The sequence below is a fragment of the Orcinus orca genome, chromosome 13 (genome assembly GCF_937001465.1).
Source record: "Orcinus orca chromosome 13, mOrcOrc1.1, whole genome shotgun sequence".
Classification (NCBI taxonomy): domain Eukaryota; kingdom Metazoa; phylum Chordata; class Mammalia; order Artiodactyla; family Delphinidae; genus Orcinus; species Orcinus orca.
The window spans coordinates 25,997,525-26,018,568 of NC_064571.1; the positions used below are offsets into that span (position 1 = coordinate 25,997,525).

Sequence of the window (21,044 nt, forward strand, 5' to 3'; positions counted from 1 at the left end):
CAGGGAGGAACATCTGTGTTTCCTCGTAATGGCTTATATTCCACAGACTCTGCCCTGCCCCAAATACCCCAGCCCTGGCCCCGAGACAACCACACGGAGAAGCTCAGTGCCCCCTTCTCCACTTCCCACGCACCTGGTAACATTCCCTTCCAGTCCCCCAGACACCAAGCTGCACAGAGTAACAGCAGTCGACCGCCTGCAGGATTCCCAGTCATGATGTTGCATCAGCCCCCACCCTACCCAAAATATCCTCACCCCCACCACCTCCTCTCCTCCAGCCATCTCCATGGTGACAGCAGCATGACTAATGACACCCTATCAGCTTCAGACTCAGGAGCACAATTCCCCCTCCCCCTTAACCTCTCCCCCCCCGCCCCCCCCCCCCCCCCCGCCCCGGGATTTCTGCAGATTGGATGCAAACCAACAGTGGCAGGGACATTCTCGAGAGATTTCCAGAGGCAAGGATGGGAGTGGGTTGCATGTCTTAAAAAAAAAAAAAAAACCAGTTCAACAAACCCAATCCCAACTGCACCCAAACCATCCAGCTGAGAAAGCAAAAAGAATCCAAACAAAACCCACACAGGCCTGAGAATTCATTGGCCGCCCACACCCCCGCCGCCCCTCCCCCTCAGCTGCTGCTACACACACAGTGGGAGATTAAGGGATCACCAGAGGAGACCCTTTATTTTTATCCAATCCCATCAAACACTTCACCTCTACCACACACACACACACACACACACACACACACACACACACACACACACACACACAAGGTACCTTGACAGCAGCCCCTTGCCCCCACGGCCCGGCTCCTTCACCAGCCTTTATTTCCACCTGCAAAAGAAGCCGGAGAGACTGATGAGCCAGGCTGACACCAGGAAAGCAGCAAAGTCCTTCTGCTGCACCCCCAGCACCGCTGCAGGGAAAGGGGGAGAAGGGGAGGCACGGGGCCTCGGAAAGAAAGGATAGCAGGGACCATCTTCCTGCCTCCAGCTGCCACCCAGACGCGCGGTGGAAGGGCTCATTCGCCTTCCAGAGTGTTTTTGTTTTCATTTCTCCTTTTTCCACCCTCCCAAGATCCAGGAGGGCTCTGCCCCTCCTCCTGCGTCCGGTCTAGCCTCGTCCCTCCCCGCCCTGCCCGCTCTACCTCGGCCGGCCTCCTCTGGTGCATCGGCCGGCGGGCCTCCCATTATCCCCGCCGGAGCGCACGGAGGGAGGCACTGCAGAGGCGGCGGCGGCCAGCTGCCGGCTTGGCTCCCCTCCCCGCCGCCGGCGAGGCTGGTGTGGAGGGGGCGGCGCGCTCGCCAGCCAATCCCCGCCGCCGGCCGAGCGGGGGCAGGGCCGCCGGGGGTTGGACCTGCCCAGCCGGGAGGCGGGGGCACAGCCAAGGGTGCCGGAGCCTAGCTGGCTGTGGCCCAGGCCCGCCGCCGCTCCCCGACAGGCGGGGAATCCCGGGACACCCTCAACAACTCCCGAGTCGGGGACCAGAAGGTAATACCCAGAGGCATCCTCTGCATCTACAGGGTCAAAGGCAGACTGCGTCGGGGTCGAGCAGATGCTGGCAGGCTTCCCCCTCAGGCCACTCTCTAGCCCTAGGACACCAGCAAACTGCCTCATCCTAGCAGCAGCTAGGACAGTGCTAGGCGCTATAAAAGCAATAGCCCCTGCAATCTTAGAAGAAAAAAATAAAGCCTTGGCAGTATGAACCTTTACCCCATTTTGCAGATGAGGAAACAAGGCAAGACAAGTGAAGTAACTTACCCAAGGTGACACAGCTAGAAAACGGCAGCACTGGGACTCCAAGGCAGGTCTATCCGGCTCTACAGACCAGACTCTCAACCATTATGCAGTCCTACTCCTCCCTCCCTCCAGCAGATTTCCTCTTGAAGCCAACATTGCCTGTGGCTCAAAGCCTCACCAAGTCAGACTTGCCCTCCCTTGCACACGAACACCACCTCACCCTAGGAATACTCATCCCTAGTGCCTGAACATAGGCCACCCCCTCCAGACAGCCTCACCACCACCACCACCCTCAATGTTTCCTCCTCTTTTAGAAAGGCCACAGGAGGAGGCGCCTCCAGACTTCAGGGCTTCCCATCCCCTGGAAAGGCTGAGGAGGGGAGGCAGCCCAGACTCTGAGCCTCTGAAGGCTGCAGCACCCAGGAGACTGAAGGAGAAAGAACAGAATGGGGAGAGGAAAGCCCTGCAGTTCCTAGGCAACCCAGGAGACATCCTGCTTCACCCCATCCCCTCCCTGTAGCTGAACACCCCAGAGCTTCTGTCTTCTAGGAGGGGGACCCTTATATGGTCTCTGGTACTCATGTATCTGGTTCAGTTTCCTGGCTCCACTATCTAGCTGCAGGACCTTGGTGGTGGTACCTTACCTCCCTTAGCCTACTTTGCAGTTCTATTTTACAGAAGCAGCTACCTCATACAAAGGTGTGAGGATTCTGTGAAAAAATGCAACACAGTGCCTGCCACACTGCAGGTGCTGCTAGCTACCACTCAATTTCTGAGAGAGTTCATTGTGTGCTACTTTTCAACTCACAGATGTGACTTGTAGGACTAGTTAGGATGTGGGAGAGCTCATTTCAGTGATGTGCTCTGCTACCAACTCCACCACACCTGCCCAATTACTGCCCCCTCCCTGAAGCTCCAAGGGGGTACTCAGAATGGGACGAGCTGCCTCATGAGAGACAGCAAAGCTGGGCTCTGGTGAGGAGACTCCAGAAGGCACCAGGACCCATACCTGCCTCACCTCTGGGGGCAAAGAGCAGCCCTACTGGGCTCCTCCCCAGGGCAGGGAGGAAGGCAGGTGACAAGGCAGGGCAAGGAGCACTGTCCTGAGCCATGGGCTTCTGCACCCCTTGGCTCTTACCTCGGCCAGGCCAAGTGAAGTCCCTCCTTTATCCTAGTCCCCAAAACCCCTGCCCCACCCACCCTCATACAGTCTGCTGCTGGATAAGAGCAACTAACACTGCGTGGACAGTAACAATCAATACCGTTGCTGCTGTGGCTGCCACAGTTTATCAAGCCCCTGCTAGGTACCAGGCCCTGTGCCAACCATGCTGTGGGAGCATCTCATTTGACTTGTCCACACACAACCTTATGGGAAAATGGGCTTAGAGATGTTGTTACTTGCCCATCAACACACAGCTGGTGAGTGGTGAGCTAGAATTCCAACCCAGGTGTTTCTCATTCCAGTTCTTTAAGCCCTCTCTCCCAGCCAACCTCAGGGAAACTTAAAGAGGGATAGGGTCTCTTGAACCAGACCACTTCCCTTTAAGCTATGGGTCTAAGAACAGTAATATTTTCATGCCTCAGAGACTTGGCGATGCTGCTCCTTGCCTAGGTTCCCTTCCCTCTCCCCCACCTGGCAAGCTAATATGGTACAAGGCTTAATCCAAATGTCACCTGCCACTGCTACCTTCCCAGCTCATCTAGCCCTCAGGAGCTTCACCCACTCCTCCTGGGGCCTCCTCTAGAGCCGTCACTACCAAGTGCAGTTATTTATTTACACGGCCGTCTTCCCCCACGTGGGCAGGGGCCCCGTCTTCCCTACTCACTAGGCTCTGCACAGAGCTGGAATGTGCTGAGCTGAGTTTCTACACAAGGAGGGTGGAGAGGCAGGGGGTTGGGCACTGAGACGTAGAGTACACTCTCCTGGTCGACCTGTTCTCTGAGGTCCCCAGGGATCAGAGGAATACTTGCTCTCCTGGGAGGGCACGACCTGCCATCTGAACTATAGCCGAGGCCGAGCCTTGTTCAGCCAGCACACGTCTTCCTCACAAGGCTGCAAGAGCCACCCTGACTCTCTGCTTGAACCACAGGTCCCGCCTCACCCGCCGCAGACTGCAGACACCCTAGCAGAGCCCGTGGTCCCCAAGGCAGGGCACCTGCAACCATCTCTATCCCACCCTGGCCTCCTGCCCTTTTCTGAAGCACCTGGAATGCTACAGCTCCAAGGAGACACAGAGGCGCATGCTGGGGCCACTCTGCCTCCAGCGGGGACATTCTCCACACCTCACACCTGACCCCCTCCCCTATCTGCCCCTCTTTCTACACTTGGGGCTTCACAGTGACCAACCCAGAGGTGCCTGGGACCCCTCTGCATAGGAGCTGGAGGTCCCTCCCCACCTTCCATCATGACCCCTAGACACCACTGCACTCCCAGCAGGAGGAATGGGGCCACAGCCCTCCCCACTAGGGAGAGGTGAATGGATTAACTCACTCTCAGAACCCACAAAATACCCCAACACAGAGAACCTCAGAAACACAGTTACCTACAGGCCAGAACCTACACAGATATATAAAGACTAGGAAATGGGGATGCATCCAGAGACAGATTTGGGGGGGTTTATAGGAGGATCAACCAAGCAGCAACGCCACGCCAAGCCCCATAACTGGACCATGATGTACTGTATCTTATTTAACCCTCAAAACAAACCAATGAGACAGGAATTATTAATGCCCATTCTACAGATTGAAAAATTGGGAGACTGAGCAGGGCTCTCGCCTCCCCCCCCCCCCCCGCCACTCGTAGCAATACAGCTGGTGCTGCTCTGTGTAGCTCTATGATTTTCTTATCAACCTACCTTTTCTAGAGTTGGCAGGGGGTAGATGACAACTTCTCCTCTCTTGCCATGCCTGTGTCCTAAAGGAGGTCACTCCCCACAGGGCTTTACTTCAAAGCTCAGTTCAAGCCCCACTTCCTCCAGGAAGCCTTCTCAGGTTACCCTAGACCTCTGCCAGCTGACAGCACTTCCAATGTTTCTCATTTGACACTTGGTACTGCTATCTGTCTCTGTGTGTCCTGCCTCTCCAACCAGAATGGCTAGAGTCGTGCCTCTTCAAAGCCCCGGGGTTTTTTTTGTTTTGTTTTGTTTTGTTTTCCCAGCATTCCACACACTGAAGGCACTTGGAATCGACTGTGGGGGAAATCTGTGACCTTCCCTTCCCTCTCCATCACACAAAGGATCTGCCAAAGAAACCCAACATCCTCTCCACCTTCAGAACCTATGTTTGAAGTCACCGGTGTCCACACATCAATTTCCACCCAAGTAATTGCAGCCCATCACACACACATCATCCCCTATATTTCAAACTCTTTGCAGTTGTCATGGGAACTGCCTTTGCCTTCATTCACAGATCAGGCCTCACAATTAGCTTTGGCAGCGGAAGTCTGTATCAACGGCAATCTCGGGGAGGAGAAAGACAAGGAGGTGAAAGAACAGCAGCAAAGGAAGAAAAGGTGCTCCTCCTTGGAGATGCAATAGAACCAGACTGAACTCAGGCACCCAGTGATGTCAGAGGGAAAGCAGAGCCAGCCAGCAACTCCACCTGCATATTTCCATACCAACAAACAGAATGCACCCAGACCCCCCCAGGCTGACAAGCAGCAGCTGTGGCTCTGCCCACACCCCACAAGCCATCCTAAATGCTTGTAAGAAGGTCTTATATTCTATGAACCTCATCACGGTCTCCCCACCCCAAATTCAATAGCCTTGGACCACCAAATGTTCCAGGATCCAAGCAAATAACACAGAACCTTCATTGAGAAGCTGAGACAGGAATACTGAGTGGTTTAGAAACCTGGGGGCAGCCCCAGGGGAAGACTACCAAGAATAATTAACACAAAGCATCTTACCTTCCACCTTGAGGACCCATGAACACCCTCAGCTGGTGCCCTGTGGTCTGTCCGCGTCCTTCCACACCACTGCCACCAGCCGTGAGCATTCGAGTAGCATCTCTGCACAGCTCAGTTTCAGGGGAGATGCCTCCCTCCTCCTAGAAGTACCCCCCCTCATCTTTCACATATCCCTACGCTGAAACTCTCAAAACAGGTCCCTTCCCTTCCACGATGGTCTCTCTTCACCTAACAGTGACTAAGGCTGGTCTCTGCCCTCAAGGCATCCCTCCCTTGTAGCCCTACCAGACTAATAGTTTGTTGCCACGCTTGCCTCCCTCCCCAGACTGTGAGCTCATTAAGGACAGAGTAAATGCTGCTTCCCCTTTACCAATGGCTCAGGCTCAGCGCAGCGCCTCGCACACAGCCAGTCCCAGGCGAGATGTGCTGAAGGAGGCTGGGAAGGCAACTTGCAGGTTTACCAGTCAAAGCAGATGACGTCCTGTCTCTGGAAACTTAAGCGACGCCAGAGAGAGAAGCTGCCCTCCCCCGGCACAGGGGACACTGGAGGTCCTGGGACTGAGGAAGCATTCCAGGAAGGTGCCTCTCCTCCGTATCCTCCTAGCACCAGCTCTTCTCCTCTCACTGGCTCCCAACACCCCCACCGCATCCTGCAGCGTCAACCATCCAGACAGGACCCAGGCTCATGGTGAGAGGATGCCATTCCCTCTCTCTTCTGGGGCTCCAGGATCATTCCCAGCATCAACCAGGGAACTGGGGTACCCAGAGCTTACTCTTAAAGGGCAGAGAAATCAAGAAAAAGACAGAACAAAATGAGACCAGAGAGAGCCACCCAGTGTCCTTCCCACAAGAAAGGCTCAGAAGGGAACAGACTCTATGGTCCGGTACCTTGCTACTTGTTTTTGACCCAGCATCTCCACACCCCTTCCTGAGGCTTCCTCTGGCAGTAATTAAATGGGGTGGGGGACTATGGGACACGTGCATTCTGGCAAACGCTCCCAAATGACTCTACCTAATGCAACTCCCTTTCCATTTGGAGCATCTAGAGTTGCTGCTCTACTAGTAGTGGGAGGTGCATTATTCTGTCCACGAATTCCCTGGCTGGGTGTGGGGAGACAGGGCACAAGGGAGTTAGAACATGTACAGGTCAGAGCCAGCAGCGCAGGAACAGAGCTTGTGCGACCTGAAGCAAGCAAGCAACCCCCCGTGGTCACCGGAAGGCTGGCCAGTTACCCCACACTGGGGCGCCGGCTTTTTTTTTTCCCTCCCTCAGTGACTAATAAAAACTTAGGTTATCAGATTTCTTAAGCAAATGACAGGAGACAAGGCCACAGAGGGGTGTGTCCACTCCAGGTGTGCCAGCAGCCTGGGCCCTGCACAGACACACTCAGGCAGAGGCCCAAAGCAACCCTAAAGGACTCTCCCAGCCAAAGTGCAGCAGGGCTCAAGGTAGATAAAGGGGTCGTATTCCTCTCCAACACCTTCTCTCTTCCTGAGCATCCTGCCCTCAGTCCACAAGGGAACGATAAAGAAGTGATGGGAAGGGGAGGAGGAATCAGTGACAACTCCTGAGACCCCTGATGTGGTCTTTCAACTCACCCAGCCACCACACTCCCTTCTCCAGGATGAGAGGCCCAAGGCAGAGAGGTGACTGCTGACTTGGGGTGGGGCATGTGCCCGAGTAAGAGCCCTCAGGCAAGGTTCACCGGGGCTGCTGGGTACGAGTGAGGGTGGGAGAAGCCACTTTCCCCCAGGCAGCTTCAGAGAGCACCTTCAGATGGGGAGCCACACCGCATTCCTATTGTTTTTCCCCACAGCAGATAATTAAAACATGGCCCATGCCTTCAAGGGAAGCAATAAATAAAGAGAGCATGCTCAGTTAAAAAAAAAAAAAAAAAAAAATGCAATAAGCTTTGCCGTGGGTTGTTTAGAACCCAGGAAAGCATTGCCCCCTCCATACCCCTCACCACTTACCTTGGGGTGGGAACAGGAACCCTATCCCAGAATATCCTTCCAGGAATAACCAACTGGGACAGCTATGTCCCCAACCCAGAAACAGTCTTCAGTGAGGGTTCAGAGACCCCGCAGGGAAACTCCATGTCCAGTAGAACTACTCATATTGATAAAAAATCGAACACACAAACCACTTGAAAGGCAGCTAGTGTGCCTGAGTTTCTGAATTTAATTTTCATTAATTTTAATTTTTGTAGCCACACATGGCTAATGGCTATCATATTGGACAGCTCAGGTAGAGCATGCTTCTTAAATTTGGGAGGTCATGAATACTCTTGAGAATTTGCTGAAAACCACAGCCCCTCTCCCCTGAGAAAATATACCCCTGCACATTCACACACTTGGCTGAAATTTTCAGAGAGTTTACAGACCATATTCCAACCCAGGTCTGAGATCAATCAGGTCTAGAAATTGACCAAAAACGTTATGGCCTAAGAGCGATGTTTCTTCTGCAATGTAGTTGTCTAAGGAATAGGTTATACTTTACACAGTTTGAGCAAGAGACCACCACGTGTGGAAGACCCCGCCTGACAGAGGACGTCCTTGTAACATCCCAGCCAGAACATCCAGCCTCTACGCAGACCCACGCAGGCACAGGGCTGGTTCTTCAGTCTTGGAACAGCTATAAATGTTAGAAAATTCTTGTTTTCAAACATGGATTCAGGGAGATCAGCTCAGTGCTTTCTGATGACCTAGAGGGATGGGATAGGGAGGGTGGAAGGGAGATGCAAGAGGGAGGGGATATGGGGATATATGTATACATATAGCTGATTCACTTTGTTGTACAGCAGAAGCTAACACACCATTGTAAAGCAATTATACTCCAATAAAGATGTTAAACAAACAAACAAACAAACAAACATGGATTCAGTCTACCTGCTAACTTCTACCCTCGAATAAAAGTTCCACACATTCCCCTACACAAAGGAACTGACTCCCTCTTCCACACAGGACTCGTCTTAGCCTGCGTTCCTCCACTCATGTCCAAGCTGAACAACTCATCTTCTTCAGTTGTCCTGCATGTGACTACTCTGACAGAGCTCCTAGAGACAGGCTGTCAACACACCTTTCAGAGTTTCAGCTATTCCTACCTGCTATTTCTTTCTTTGTTTAAAAACAAGTGCAGAGCTTTGGATTTACCCTGATTAAATTCCATTGAGTTTGGCTGAAGCCCATTGTTCCAGACTGCCCCCAATCTTCTTAACCCCTTGTTCTATCATTCAACTTAAATATCTGCATCACCACTACTACCGCTGCCACCACCCACCTACCCACTGATCACACCTGCTCCTACCTACATCTTAGGAAGAGGGGGCACACATCCCTTCAGCTCTTAAGCCTCCAGACCCTTCCATGAGACCCCGGGTTCTATGGGTGTGCTCCTCCTGTTCACAACTACCACCAGCTAATACCCTCTCGTGGGGCTCCCATGTTCCAAGTCAGACTGCTGAGCAGCAGACGTCTTCTGAGAACCCTTTCCCAACTGTTCTCAGAACACACACACAAGTTCTTAAAGGGCTTATTTTATTGATAACTCACTAGACTAGAAAGAAATGGACTCCAGAAAAACAAGAATAAACATGAAGTAAATCTCAAGATGTTCTTGTCTCCCTGGCATACAGGGTAAATGGGTTGGATCACCCTCCTTACCCTTGTTGACAACTGGAGTTCTTTTTTTTTAAGTGTAATATATCAAATTTTTATTCCCATTACGTCTTTTTTCTTTAAAGATTTTTTTGATATGGACCATTTTTAAAGTCTTTATTGAATTTGTTACAATATTGCTTCTGTTTTATGTTTTGATTTTTTGGTCACGAGGCATGTGGGATCTTAGCTCCCCGACCAGGGATCGAACCCACACCCCCTGCACCGGAAGGCTAAGTCTTAACCACTGGACCACCAGGGAAGTCCCTGCAATTGGAGTTCTTTACCTCTGTTCATCAAGACTTACTTCTGTCCCCTTCTCCACTCACAGAAATGCCATAGACCAGCTCCGCAAACTCTCATGGACATACAAATCACCTGGGAATGTGGTTAAAGTGCAGATTCTCATTCAGTCATTCTGATGTAAAGCCTGAGATTCTGCATTTCTAACAACCTCCCAGATGATGCGATGCTGCTGGGCCACTGATTAGCAAGGAGGAAGTATGGCTGTAAACCATTCGGGTGCCCTAAGACTCAGGTGAGCAATTTGCAGTAAAGAGTCCAGGTGGGTGCCCATCATTCAGCTCTCACCTGTGTCAGAGGAGTTCCACTGTAACTACACATTAGATACACCTGGGGAGCCCCAGCCCAGTAGAGATCCACCCAAGACCAATCAAACTAGAATCCCTGGGGGTGGGATCCAGGCGATCCCAACATGGAATCCCTGATCCACACTGGTTGATTAAAAGTTTGAACAAGGCAGTTATACCTGTGCCCTCTTCAGGATGACTTTAAATAAAAACTGGTCCTCTGATCTGTCCACGAAGCTGGCAGGAAATAACATTTATCTGCAGAAATCCAGGCCCGTTGGTTTGACTGAGTTTCTTTGTAAAGAACCACAGGGACCCTCAAAGCTCACCACTGTCTTTCTAAATCTCACGAACCACCTTTTAAAAAATCTGCTCTAGAACTGTCAAAAACTGACATTGGTTTACAATTTCCAAAATCTCTTTGAAAAATGGAACTTTCTGCCTGTCTCTGGTCTTTTGGCCCTCTTCCAACCATCAGAATTCCATAACGATATCATTCCATGAGTATATCTGAAGGTGTGCAGTAGGGAGTGAATGACTCAGATTCAGGTAGGGTAGCTGGCTCTCCTTTCCTAACCACACATGCTGTGGTCTCTCCCCAGTTTATACTCCCTGGCATGACAGGGATCTAGTGGCTTCTCTCTCTCTGTCACTAGTTCTGCTCCAAAGCTGTAAGACTGTCTCTTCCTTCTATGCTCTTGCTGGGAATATATAAAAGCCTTTTATTGTCTTGAGCATTTTCCACCACCTCAGCACATTCTGGCCACTGGACTCTCTTATGTCCCTCTTAAAGCGTCAGACTACACTTGAAGCGCACCCCTTTCCATGTAAAAAGCACGGTCTTTTACTATCTGCACTCATAGACAGCAGCCCAAGCAGCCACATGGACGGTTCAGATCTTCTCCAGTCCCACCACCTTCCTCCTTAGGGCACCATTTAGGACAGTTAAGTCAGCATTTCCTTTTTCAAAAGCAATCTTACCCCTCCAGCTAACTTCCCTTTTAGAGTCTGTAGCCATGGGGTTAAAACTGTTTACAACCGAAAAACAATTTTCTAAAGTCTATGGTAAACACCTCTCCTTGCCCAAGCTTCTCACTGGATTCAGAAATGCTGAGATGGGGTCCCTTTCTCTAAAGAGTCTCATCACTTCTACTTTACCAATCAATTCTTCCTTTGCTGGTGGGAACTGGTGCCACCTGACAGCATCCCTCCTCATAGCCTCCATCTTCAGGAAGCCAGAGCTACTAGCAGGTGAGGCAAGAAGTGGTCAGGTTCTGATATTGTTGAGAGATCCCCGATTCCAAGGTATCCTGTCTCAAAACTGGCATAGAGCTTTGTTTCAGCCACTAAATTCAACTGGCTGAGGGCTAGACACACCATATATATTTCTATTTCCCTTCATTTCTCACCCATTCTCGGTCATGCTTCCAGCCTTATGTATACATACTTCTAGGGAAGTTTTTCTCACAAAGGGGTTTTCTCCTACCCTTTTTATCAGACATTTACGTCCCTCACCATGAGCAACTTTTCAGTCAGGCCCTGGGCCACAGCGGCTCCTTGCTCCTGGGTGTCCAGCCTCCTCCCCCAGCAAAGAGGCCGGCAAATGTCTCCCTCCCTTTGCCTGGCCCCACAGTTCTATGAGCAAGCAGGGATGTCTTGAAACAAACATTTAATAAACAATTAAAGCTCAGAGACTAACAGACACAATTTTTATGCATAAAGATTAATTCTTTCCTAGATGTTCTAGGAATGTGTTGTCACCGTGCACTGATTACCTACCATGTGCTAGACGTTCTGCATATTTTATCTCAATTAATCCTCACAAAGAAGGGTTATCCCATCTGACATATGAAAAAACCAATGCTCAAGAGAGTCAGCGGCACAGCCCTTACTTTGGGTTCTGTATCTTCACACTCACCAAATCCTACTTTTCTAATCAGCCGTCTTCACTGTGCTACAAGCCACCACTCAGGTAAAAAGAATGTGGAAGTCAAATAGCCTCCGACATCAGCCTAGGATCTCAATCCTCCCTGGAACTAGGAAGGAAGACCTCAGTTACAGGAATGAACACCTTCAGGTGTGTTACCTCTCTTTAGGGCCCAGAGAAGTAAGTAGTCACCTACATCTGTGGTGGACAGGACCAGCCCTGGGAGCTGCCTCTACTACTAAAATGCTGAACTTTTCTGAGTAGATGGGCTCTGCTGCACCACCTACCCGCACTGGGTAAAAAATTGAGGAGCAGGGAAGGAAGACAAGATAGTCAAGGTAATGTTCCCCCCTCACAGGATGACACAAAGCAGCTGTCAGCAGATAGCTCAGAAGAAGCCCCAAAGGAAGCTGGAGGACGTAGAGACAGGATGGAAGTAAAGAAAGGTGCCCAGAAGAGGAGACGTTGAGAAGCACAGGTGCAAAGAGAGGGTCTGATTCCCAAGAGGCTCCTGGGATGCTGTGTCTTGTCCCACCTGAAGAGCAGGGGCCAAGTTCTAAAGTTCTATGGGTCTCACAGATGTAGAGAACAAACGTACGGACACATGGACACCAAGGAGGGAAAGTGGCTGGGACGGGGGTGGGTGGTGGTGGGGGGATGAATTGGGAGATTGGGATTGACATGTATACACTAACATGTATAAAATGGATAACTAATAAGAACCTGCTGTATAAAAAAATAAATAAAATTTAAAAAAGTAAAATAATAAACAGCATGTACAGCTTGAAAAACAATAAAGTTCTATGGGTCTCCTCCTTTGCTGACCTCCCAAATCCTGGGACAGGTCCCCTCTGCTACATGGCTGCTCAGACCTAGTGAAGGTCTCAGCAGTCCCCTGGGGGCTGTAAACGCTGGGCTGGTTCCCTGGGCTCCCTCACTCAGGCACAGCCTCTCGGGCCTGTCAACTCTGCCAGAGATACATTCGTCAAATGCAGTGTAGCCTGGACAGTGGTTCCCACAGTTTCAGCCTTCAAGGACCAATTTAAAAAAATTGTGGAGACAGACACTAGTTACCATTTTGTATTTTGCCAAGTAAAGACTTTAAAAAAAAATAGATCTAATTTTTATCAACACCTCCATTTCATTAAAAAAAAGCACACTTTTAAACATCAAGAAATAGAAAGTATCTATCCTTAAAACAAAGTACTGCTCTTTAAGTCAAAGAAAGTTAACTTTAAGACAAAGCTCACTCCATTGTCCCCTTTCCATTGTTTCTCCAGAAACTGGGAGAACTCTGTCATGGGACAGCACAGGTGCACAGATCAGCACGTGGACCCTCTGTCCAGGGGGGATCACAGGACACCAGCCACATTTTCCTGACCCTGGGGGCCTAGAGGGGCAGCCGGCCACGGCAAGGTCCACAGGGATGCAGACATCTCTCCGCCGGGTTGTCTCTAAGCCTGAGCCAAGCCAGATCCCCGGTCTCTTAACCACGACCACCGGAAGCCCAGGCCAGCGGCTTACACGCAAGGATGACAGGCCCCTGGCTTCACTCCCAGCCCCTTTCACTCAGGTATGCCTCATTTTTGCCGAAAGAAGAGCTTAAACACAGTTCACAAGAGCCACGTGTTCCAGCCCAGAAAGCTGAGCCCGCTTCATCCCCCAGGGTTTGAGAGGAACGGAGTGAGAGAAAGGTGGAAGAGAAGGAGGTAAACCCTACCAGGAAGCAAGCAAAGGAATCAAGCTTCACAAGGTAGCCGAGGCAGGTCCTACTTATACCAAAACACGAGATCTTATGCCCAGGAGTGAAGCCTACCCCTGATCCCACCTCCCTTTCAGAAATGACTCACAGAGCACTGGGCCAGCAGGATGCCAACTGCCCCAAACACCAGCAACATAAAGGAGCTGGACACGGTCTCCCAGGCTGGGCTGGGGAGCTGCAGATGTGATCCAGATGTCTGCTTTAACCTGAGACCGGGGAAATACAGCATCAGTCCGCCGTCCCTGGACCGTGATATGCAGCTTCCACAGGGAGTGGGCGAGACAAGGTGAGAAGGGGCAGAAACATCCCAGCAACACCCACTTTCCTGACCAAAACACTTGGATCTTTCTTCCCAGCCACGGGACCACAGCCCCACCAAGCTGGCGGCACAGCTCTGAACTCAGCAGTCAGGGAAATCCTGAGTGCAAGCTGCCAGCCCATGGAAGCCACAGGTACCCCGGCTCTCAGAAGTACAGCGGTTTCCAGCCCAGCTAGAGAGGGCTTCAAAGGCCATCAAGCACAACCCCTGCATCTCCCCAGGCAGAAGACAGACCCAGAGAGGGGACCTGAGTTGTCCGAGCCCTCGGACAAATCAGTGGCAGAGCGGGGGAGTCCCACAGACTGTGCAGGCCTCCGTCTCTGTCCAGCGCCAGTTCCGCTGCCTGGAGCAACCTCGGCCGCTACACTGCTCCTCCCAAGCTGCTCAACTTCACTCGTCCCTACCTCTGCCAACTCTCCGCTGTTACAGCTGCTACCAACCTCATGCTGGCAGCCCACCACCAGAATGGAAAGGAAAGATGGCCAGTGCAGGGTCACTGCCTCTCCACTTCCTCCTCTGCTCTCATTCCAACTCCTTCCCTCTCTCTGCCTCCCTGCTCATAATTAAGGAAGTACTCCTTCCTGGGGTTGACAGTGTCTCAAAAACAATCATTCATTCATTCAATTAGTATCTGAGTGCTTACTACACACCAAGGAACTGAGCCAGGCCCTGAGAACACAGAGATAAATGGTCCTTGACCTCAAGAAGTACTGTTTAGTAGGGGAACCCAAATCATGGGTTTCTCATTAAGTTCCCAAACACTTTTAGGTATCATCCCAAAATGATGGTACCCAAAAAGATTTAGGGAAAGAAACATCCCACTCCATCAGGGAAGCATAAAAAACACCGTGTCACTCCAAATTTTCATTTCCAAACCCATCAGCCTCCAACCCTTACCTGACACCATCACTCCCCACATCACCCAAGCATTGGTGTGACCTTGAAACACATCTGAGGCTTCAAGCAGGACAAGAAACTTCTAGAGATAAAGCTGGATATCATTGTCCTGCATCAAATGCAAACATCAGAGATGAGACTGCTAGCTCAGAGCCCTCTACAACCCGGTTCCTCTCCCATCAACTGTCGGCCCGGCAAAGGAGCCTAAAGCAGCTTCCAAAGACAGCAACACTCCTATTTATGGCCCCACTCAAAGCTGGACCAGGAGGATCAAAGCGGGAGAACGGGCTTAACTGGCTTTAGCAAGACCCCTGTGAACACAGCACCCTCAAGGAAGGGTCAGGGCAGCCACGCAAGATCCATCTTACCTCCTTGAGAAGCCCCACTTTTTTCTTCAGCACCTCACACTTGCGCAGTTTGCAGATCTGATGTGTGCGGCGGTTGGTACAGCTGGTGCAAGCCCCACAGTTTTCTAGCCGCCGGCAGGGCTCGCAAGTACCACACCGTTTCCTTTTCTTCCGCCCATCTCCACTCCCTCGGAGTTGCGGTTCACTCCCAGCCATTGGGAGCCCAGGCCCCTGGAAGCCCCCTACCATCACCTGGCCCTGAGGGAAGTCATAAAGGCCTGGCAGGTCTGGCTGGACTGCCAGGGGCACCTGAAACTGACTCATGACACTGCCAGAGGTGGGGGCATAGGTGCTGGGACAGAGCCACAGTCCAGCTTCCTGCCTCCAAAGGCCACCAACAGGTCCTTCTCTCCTAAAGCAGTCAAAATCTACAGGGTGAAGGCAAGTAGCTCCAGGCTCCGGGATGGGTGCCTCTTCTCAACCCCTCTTCACCTCCTCTGCAGCAGTCTGATAGGACTCAGTTGGGGGCCACTCTCCCACCTGATGGGGCCCGGGATCTGGGGGAGGACACCAGCGGCAGTCCCCAGAGACGGGATCATCTTGGATGGGTGGGTTCTTCACCCTCACCCACTCTGGACCCAGGCATGAGGTGTGCCAGTAGGTGTGTGATGGGGGCAGGGCAGGGTGAGGAGTTTCTCCTCCTGTATTTCTTCTCCCGGGTCAGGATGATGGAGAAGGCAGCGCTGCCTGCAAAAGAGACAGAAAGGGGAAGCGCATCACTCGGGGCTCGGGGACAACTTTCACATGTTACCTCTTCCTGCTTCTGGGAAAAGGGAAGATGGGGGAAGAGAATGGGCTTGCTCTCATGAAGTTCTGCCCAGAACCTCTGGCAGGGCACACTAGCACCCGCTCCCTGAGGGAGAAGGCCTAGGGCCTGACGAGGTGGTAAGGAAACCTGGACGGCGAATTTAATGGGGTGGTCAAGGTGAGATTTCTAAGAAAGTTGTCCTCCGCCCCACCCCCATGGGCTTGGGAGAGTTTTGCCAAAATTCCCACACACCCCTCACTGGAGGTCGCTAGGCCCTCCCCAAGGGAGCACAGCTTTCAAAATAAAGTTTGCAGAGAGCTTCACTCGGCGGGGCTGCCCGGGCGCCCGTGCACGGAAGCGGCCTGGAGAGGGGCGCGCCCGGGGTAGCCCGCGCCGGCCGCCCAGCCGCGCTCCCCGCCCGACGGCCGGACCCGTGAGGGCGGCCCGCTCCGACGAGGGGGCGCTAGGAGGGGGGCGCGCTCCGGCTCAGGCCCGGCGCGCGCGCGCAGCCTCTCGGGCTCCTTTGTTCTGGGGCCTCGGCCGCTCGGCTCCGGCGGCTCCGCAGCCCCCGCCCCGCCCCGCCGCCCCCGCCCGGCTCCGCTACACTGTGATCCACAGCACCCCCGCCTAGTCTCCCGCAACAAAGTAGCGGCCCCCCGGCCGGCCCCCGGGCCGTCCCCTCCCCCGCGGGCCGGGCCCCCCCCCCCAAGCCTCCCCTCCCCCACCCCGGAGCCGGAAAGGCACCGACTGCACCGACCTGCCCGCCGCCTCCGGGGCGGAGCGCACAAAGGGGCAAAGTTTCCCGGCCCGCGCCGCCGCCACCACAGTCGCGGCCGCCGCCGCCGCCTGGGGCGCCCGCCTCCTGGAGCGCCTGGCCCGGCCGAGCTCGGCGCACGGAGCCCCCCGCCCGGGCCGAGGAGGGGACGGCGCAGGAGGAAGGAAGAGGCAGCGGCGGCCGCGGCGGCAGCAGCAGCAGCAGCAATGAAGGCGTCCGCGGGACTCCCCGCCCCCCGCGCGCCGCGGCACGTGCTCGCCCGGGGACTCCCCCGCCCGGGAGGGCGCGCACGTGCGGCCCCGCCGAGCCCCGCCGAGCCCCGCCGGCCCCGCCGCCGCCCTCTCCGCCGGGCTCGGGGCTACGCGAGGGGGGAGTTCCGCGGAGGGGGAGGGGACGGCGCGGGCAGTCCTCGAGCGGGTGGGGGCAGGGCCCGGCCCGGACGCCGCGCCTTTGCACCTGCAGTACTTCCCCTCCCCAGCGGTCGGTCCTCCCGGGACCCGGCCGCCCTCCTCCGGTTGGCCGCCACCGCCCTCCGGCGCTTCTGCAGCCCGGGCGGGCGCGGCGGGCGGCGCGGGGTGGGGCACGCGGACCTCCCAGTCTAGGCCCTCGGCGGAGCTGGCCTCGGTGTCCCCACTTCCTGCCACTCCCTGCGGGCCGAGCGGCCTGGGACGGCCCCGGCGCCCCCGGGAGTCCTGAGCTCCGGGCCCGACTGACCCCCCTCTCCTGGCAGCCGCTCGCTCGCTCATTCCGAGGCAGGACAATGGGGTACATCGCGCGTTTGCGTACCGAGTCAGCCTGGCCGGCTAGGAGGGGATACCCGCGAGAAGAGGCCGAGGGCCAGCCGGGAGGCACCCTCGCGGGGGTGACGACCGAGCGCCCTACCCAGGCGGACCCCGGGCCCCTACCATCGCGAGCCTCCCCCGCGCCGCTCTCGGCTCTTTCGCTTCGAAAACAAAGACTAATCCGATACCCCCGCCCTGCCTCCCAGAGGAGGGGAAACGGGCGCGTCGCGGAGGGTAACCGAGGAGGACAGCGTTCAGGAGGGGCTCGGACAGCCACCGAGGGGGCCGTGGCGCAACCGAGCCCTATAACCCAGCGCAGACACTTTGAAAAGTCACCCCGGGCTATTTTCCAGCCAAGGGGCAAGGCGTAAGAATATTTTCCAGTTGCCAAACTGCCGGTTCTCTCTGCTTTTTTTCCCCTCACCTGTTGTTCAGGCCAAGTTGAAATTCCAGGTTAGATTAATTCAGCTCCACCCATCGGGCCTGACTGCCAGGCTGGTCCCCGAAGCTTCCTTCCACCTACCTGGGTTGCTGGGGAGAAGGGTGGGTCTCTAACACACACACACAGCCCCCCCCACACACACACCCAAACACGGGCAAGTCCTGGCAGAAACAACCACGGGCGGACTGGCCTGACCAGTTTGGGCGGTGTTCAAGGAACCAGGTATCTGGCAGGCGTCGCCACCGGGATGAAGCTAACAACTCAGCCAAAACTGGAAAAAGAGCATTCGGCCGGTTATTTAAAAGAAGAAGAAAAAAAAGTAATTGATCTCAAGTAGCGCTGTCCAGAAAGCCCTAGGCAGTAGGAGAAGCCCGGGTTCCGTCTGGAACTTCCCTCCCCACAGGCCTGATTTTGACAGCCTGCTCCAGTGGCCAGGTTGTCAGCTGTGGGAGGGCGGTGAACATGGCTGCAATACCTACTTCCTACTCTGGCCTTTGAGAGTAGGAAAGAATTTCTGTTCAGGGAAGTAAGACTAGAACTGAGAAGAGATACCAATAGAGTGCAATTTTCAGTCAAACATGAGAACAGTTTGTGGACTTTGTTTTTTATGTAATGAATGTTTAACGTTTTAAGTATTTTATTTTTAGCAAAAATTATGTATATTAAAGAAAACAGGCAATAGAAAATTAGAAGACAAAAATAACCCCAATACAACATTTAACCTTTTGCTATATTTCCTTCTAGCCTTTTCTATTGTAGATTATTTCCTTTTTTAAAATAATAACATGGCTGTACTCACACTGGTTATGCAGCTTGCTGTCCACTTTTTACTTAACATTATATTGCAAGTATTTCCCTATTTGATAGACAATCTCCAGATAGTGTGACAATGAAGAGGGTGGCTTAGGAGTCAGGGAACTGTGGGTTCCAGGCCTGGCTCTGCCACTTGGTAGCAGAGTGACCTTGGACAAGGTACTCATCATCTCCAAAGGAATCCAAGTAAAGTACTTAACATAGTGCTTAGTAAGTAACAATTATTGTTTAATCCACATAAAAACCCTGTGAGGTACATACTATCTTTAAACCCACTTTACAGATAAGGAAATAGATTAAGTAATTTGCCCAAGGTTACTCAGCTAGTGAACTGTAGACTCAGAATTCGAGCCCGGCATCTTTCCTCCTGTTTTCTGTCTTGGTGAATGGCACCAGCAATTTGCTGTGCCAGTTTACTCTTCACCAGCTATCTATGAAAGGGTCATTTTACTAAATCCTCTGGCTTAGGTAACAAGATGGATGCTGGTGCCATTCACCAAGGCAGAGTACAGGAGGAAAGATGCCTGGGGACATCTGCGTGGAGCTGAGTGTGGAGCTGAGGAGGTGAGGCTGGGGCTGTGGGCCCCAACAGGGAGCAGCTCGTGAGGCCTCAGGTGTGGAGGACCTCACTAGGAGTGGACATGGAGAGTGAGAAGAAAAGGCAGCCAGGCCAGAGCCCTGGCGAACACCAGCTCATGAGGAACAGCAGCTGACAAGGGGCCAGCAAAGGAGACAGAAGGAGCGGCCAGAGAGGTAGGAGGGAAAACCAGTCCCAAGTCTGAGATGTGCTGTCAGTCTCTCTCTGGAGCCTTGTATTTCAGCAGTCTTGTCATTCATTCCTTCTACCCAAGGAAACCCCTTCCCACTTCAACCCCTTCCCAGTTACTCCTTCTACCCGCCAAGTTCCCATTCATCCTGCAGGTCTCGGCTTAAATGCCATGAAACCTCTTCCAGCTCTTCAGACAGATTACAGAGTCCCACACACTCTCCCTCCCCAGAAGTTTGACGCTGCCTCCCTAGGAAAACCTTATCAGTATCGTAATCATTTGCACATTTCCCTCCCAGTTACTATGAGCCCTTGGAGGGCTGGGACCCTGTCTTTTCACCTTTGTAACTCTAAAGCTAAGCACCCAATCAATACGTGTTCAATGCAGACACGAGGTCAGTAGAGCCTGATAAATGAAATATCCCAGTAACGCCAAGCACCCACAGGCTTCCAAGGTTTATTCCTGCTTGCTTTCCTACCTGCACGAACCCTTCAGGGGCCCTCAAAATGCACTCCAAACTCCTCAGGCCCTGCCTTCCTAGGTCTGCAGCCTCCTGTGCCGCCGGGTTATCCCTACTGGAGGAGCGCTCAGGGCAGGAGAACAGCTGGGACCGGCGTGGAGGTGGCGAGCGAGCCTCTCTATCTGAAAGCAGCCTGAAACCAGAGGCAGTGAGTGGTTCACTAAGTGTGGTCCCAGGTCCGCAGCGTCACCAACACCTGGGGAACTTGTTAGAAATGCAAGCTCTCGGACCCCACCCTAAACCTACTCAAGCAGAAACTCTGGGGGTGGGGCCCAGCGTTCTGTTTTAACAAGCCCTTCAGGCGTTGCACCCTCAAGTTTGAGAAGCGGGCGAGAAGCAAGTTCAGCACCTAGGCGCCGGCCAAGATCACGCCGGAGGCGCTTAGAGGAGGCAGACCCCGGGAGGCTCCTTTTATAAATCGGCTTGGCGGGCCCCACCCCCAGTGGCCGAGGGCAGAGCCTTTTAGGCAATTGCTCCGGTGAGGTTAGGACCTGGCTGCGCTGCTGCCTCAGGGACTAGAAAGGGAAATCCCGTCTCGAGAAGGAAGAGCCCGAGGGACTGCAGGCGCTACAGAATTGGCAGGGGGCGTTTCGCTGGATGGGGACGGAGGTGGGGCTGGGGAATAAGTAGGGCTTCCATTGATGAACTGAAGTTAATTCCGCACTGGGCAAAGGACACAAGAAGTGTAACTGGATGTGCGCGCGTGTGGTTCTTCAGGAAGCCACTAAGTGGAGCCGCCACTGCTGGGTGTTTGCCCAACCTGCAAATGATTGAACGTGACTGACCTCCTCTGAGGCACTTGGCTTCACTCCTTCCCTTTAGCTAATAAGCAATTTGTCCTATTTGAAGAATGAGCTTTGTATTACGGGACCTTTTGCAGAAACGTAAATATACTCCAATGTCCACACTTGAGCTTCGTGTTAAAGACTGAAGGCATTGGGACGTTCATTTGATTTTTGTTGTGTTCTTCTTTGGTCATATGTTGGTT

General features: G+C 53.3%; 2 protein-coding genes across 9 annotated transcripts in view; one reads left to right on the forward strand and one right to left on the reverse strand.

The window, feature by feature from the left end:
• TET3 (tet methylcytosine dioxygenase 3) overlaps nt 1-20,383 on the reverse strand; it is a 111,732-nt gene extending 91,349 nt beyond the window's left edge. Inside the window, exons 1-3 of one of the 8 annotated variants that reach the window (XM_049696118.1) lie at nt 20,015-20,383; nt 15,171-15,896; nt 781-837 (exon numbers count right to left, since the gene is read on the reverse strand). In XM_049696118.1, coding sequence (XP_049552075.1) covers nt 781-837; nt 15,171-15,473 — 360 coding nt within the window. In that variant the 5' untranslated portion in view covers nt 15,474-15,896; nt 20,015-20,383. Of the gene's footprint in view, nt 1-780; nt 838-1,150; nt 1,713-1,764; nt 2,880-5,650; nt 5,768-15,170; nt 15,897-16,714; nt 16,864-17,938; nt 18,052-20,014 lie in introns of those variants that run through there. The other 7 variants (XM_049696119.1, XM_049696121.1, XM_049696117.1 and 4 more) reach the window with 7 other exon arrangements.
• Nucleotides 15,794-17,906, forward strand: LOC125960883 (uncharacterized). The gene is made up of 2 exons (XM_049696245.1): nt 15,794-15,806; nt 16,576-17,906. The coding sequence occupies exons 1-2, from the start codon at nt 15,794-15,796 to the stop codon at nt 17,883-17,885; spliced, it is 1,323 nt and encodes a 440-aa protein (XP_049552202.1). The 3' UTR covers nt 17,886-17,906.
• Nucleotides 20,384-21,044: the final 661 nt, after the last annotated feature.